The 1,367-nt window shown below is 42.7% G+C and overlaps 1 protein-coding gene across 1 annotated transcript in view; it reads right to left on the bottom strand.

Moving 5' to 3' along the window:
• The window catches only part of LOC106820085 (metabotropic glutamate receptor 2-like), a gene marked incomplete at both ends in the record, with an annotated part of 3,598 nt that extends 2,385 nt beyond the window's left edge, over positions 1-1,213 (bottom strand). Inside the window, one exon of the mRNA XM_014824645.1 lies at positions 650-1,213. Within this exon, the coding sequence (XP_014680131.1) occupies positions 650-1,213 (564 nt within the window). The remainder of the gene's footprint in view (positions 1-649) is intronic.
• Positions 1,214-1,367: the final 154 nt, after the last annotated feature.

Here is a 1,367-nt window from a genome sequence, read left to right as displayed (position 1 = left end):
TATATATATATATATATATATATATATATATATATATATGTTATATTAAATATAATAATATATAATGTTATATAATGTTAATATTAATATTAATGTTAATGTTAATATGTATATAATGCCGTCATGCATAGGATTGCATATGCATGTGTGAAGGCGAGCCATAAACATTGGTCTCTATATATATACGTGACACAGATCCACAGCATTGTCTAATGAGTGTTCGCTAACTTGTTAGCGATATACTAGCTGCTAATTATGACTAATTGTAGTCTGCTCTTTTTTTTGCTCTGCGGAGTGCATATGCTACATGATGTGGACCGATTCAACCGTAATTTCTAATTAGATAGGTTAAAATGCCGAAGGTTTGCGCGTGAGCCCTATAACAAATAATAAATTATTGACATGATAAGTTACATAATGATAAATTATTAATACTTTATAAGGAACCGGTCCACGAGTTATTGCGATGATCTAATTTACAAACCACTCAAGACCAACCTAATTAACAAAGCTTTTAACGGGAATATTCTAGAAACATTGATTCATTCAAAATAATCATGGTCATTTTTATGTTTTTAATCCAAGCATGTGAAATCAAAGGCGGCTAGCGGGATTCACAAAGCCTCGCCTTATTTCGGAATAATAAAACCTTGTTTGCTATAATGTACGCACCGTATTCCGACAGTGAACGCGTCGCCCACCAGCGCCTGAAATCTGGCATGTCGGCAGGCGCCCACACGCGAAACGATATCGCTCCTTCTCCGAGTTCCTCCATGTCTTCGAAGTTTCCGTGCGACGCGGGGTCGCTACACAGCCATATGAATCGCCCCCGCTGAGTGGCGCCAGTGTCGCGCAGCGCCATCACGATCGGAGAGAACTGCTGCACGTATAGAAACACGATCACAACCCTGACGCCCCTGTGCGCCACCAGGCGGCGCGCGATGTCCTTGTAGCCGGCCGACGTCGCCGATTGGCTGACCTTGAGGAAGGCGTCGAAGCAAATGTCGTTGTTTCTCGCGATTTCGCGAATGTAGGCGGCGGCTGTTTCGCCGTAGCTGCCGTCCTGGTAGAGTACGGACACGTACGTCCACCCGTAGCGTTCTATCAGCTGCATCAGGCCGCGTACGTGCATTGTGTCAGCCGGGGCCGTGCGCAAGAAGTACGGATAGAGTTCCTTATTCGACAGCTCGTCACTACTGGACGCTGGACTTACCTGTAGGATGAATCCGTAACAATCTATATATATTATACAAGATAGTAGTTGTAGTAGTAGCGGCAGTAGTAGTAGTAGTAGTAGTAGTAGTAGTAGTAGTAGTAGTAGTAGTAGTAGTAGTAGTAGTAGTAGTAGTAGTAAGTAGTAGTAGTAG

The sequence above is a fragment of the Priapulus caudatus genome, unplaced genomic scaffold, assembly GCF_000485595.1.
Source record: "Priapulus caudatus unplaced genomic scaffold, Priapulus_caudatus-5.0.1 Scaffold6488, whole genome shotgun sequence".
NCBI lineage: Eukaryota > Metazoa > Priapulida > Priapulimorpha > Priapulimorphida > Priapulidae > Priapulus > Priapulus caudatus.
The sequence above is the reverse complement of the archived record's forward strand: the minus strand, read 5'-3'. Positions and strand labels throughout refer to the sequence as shown.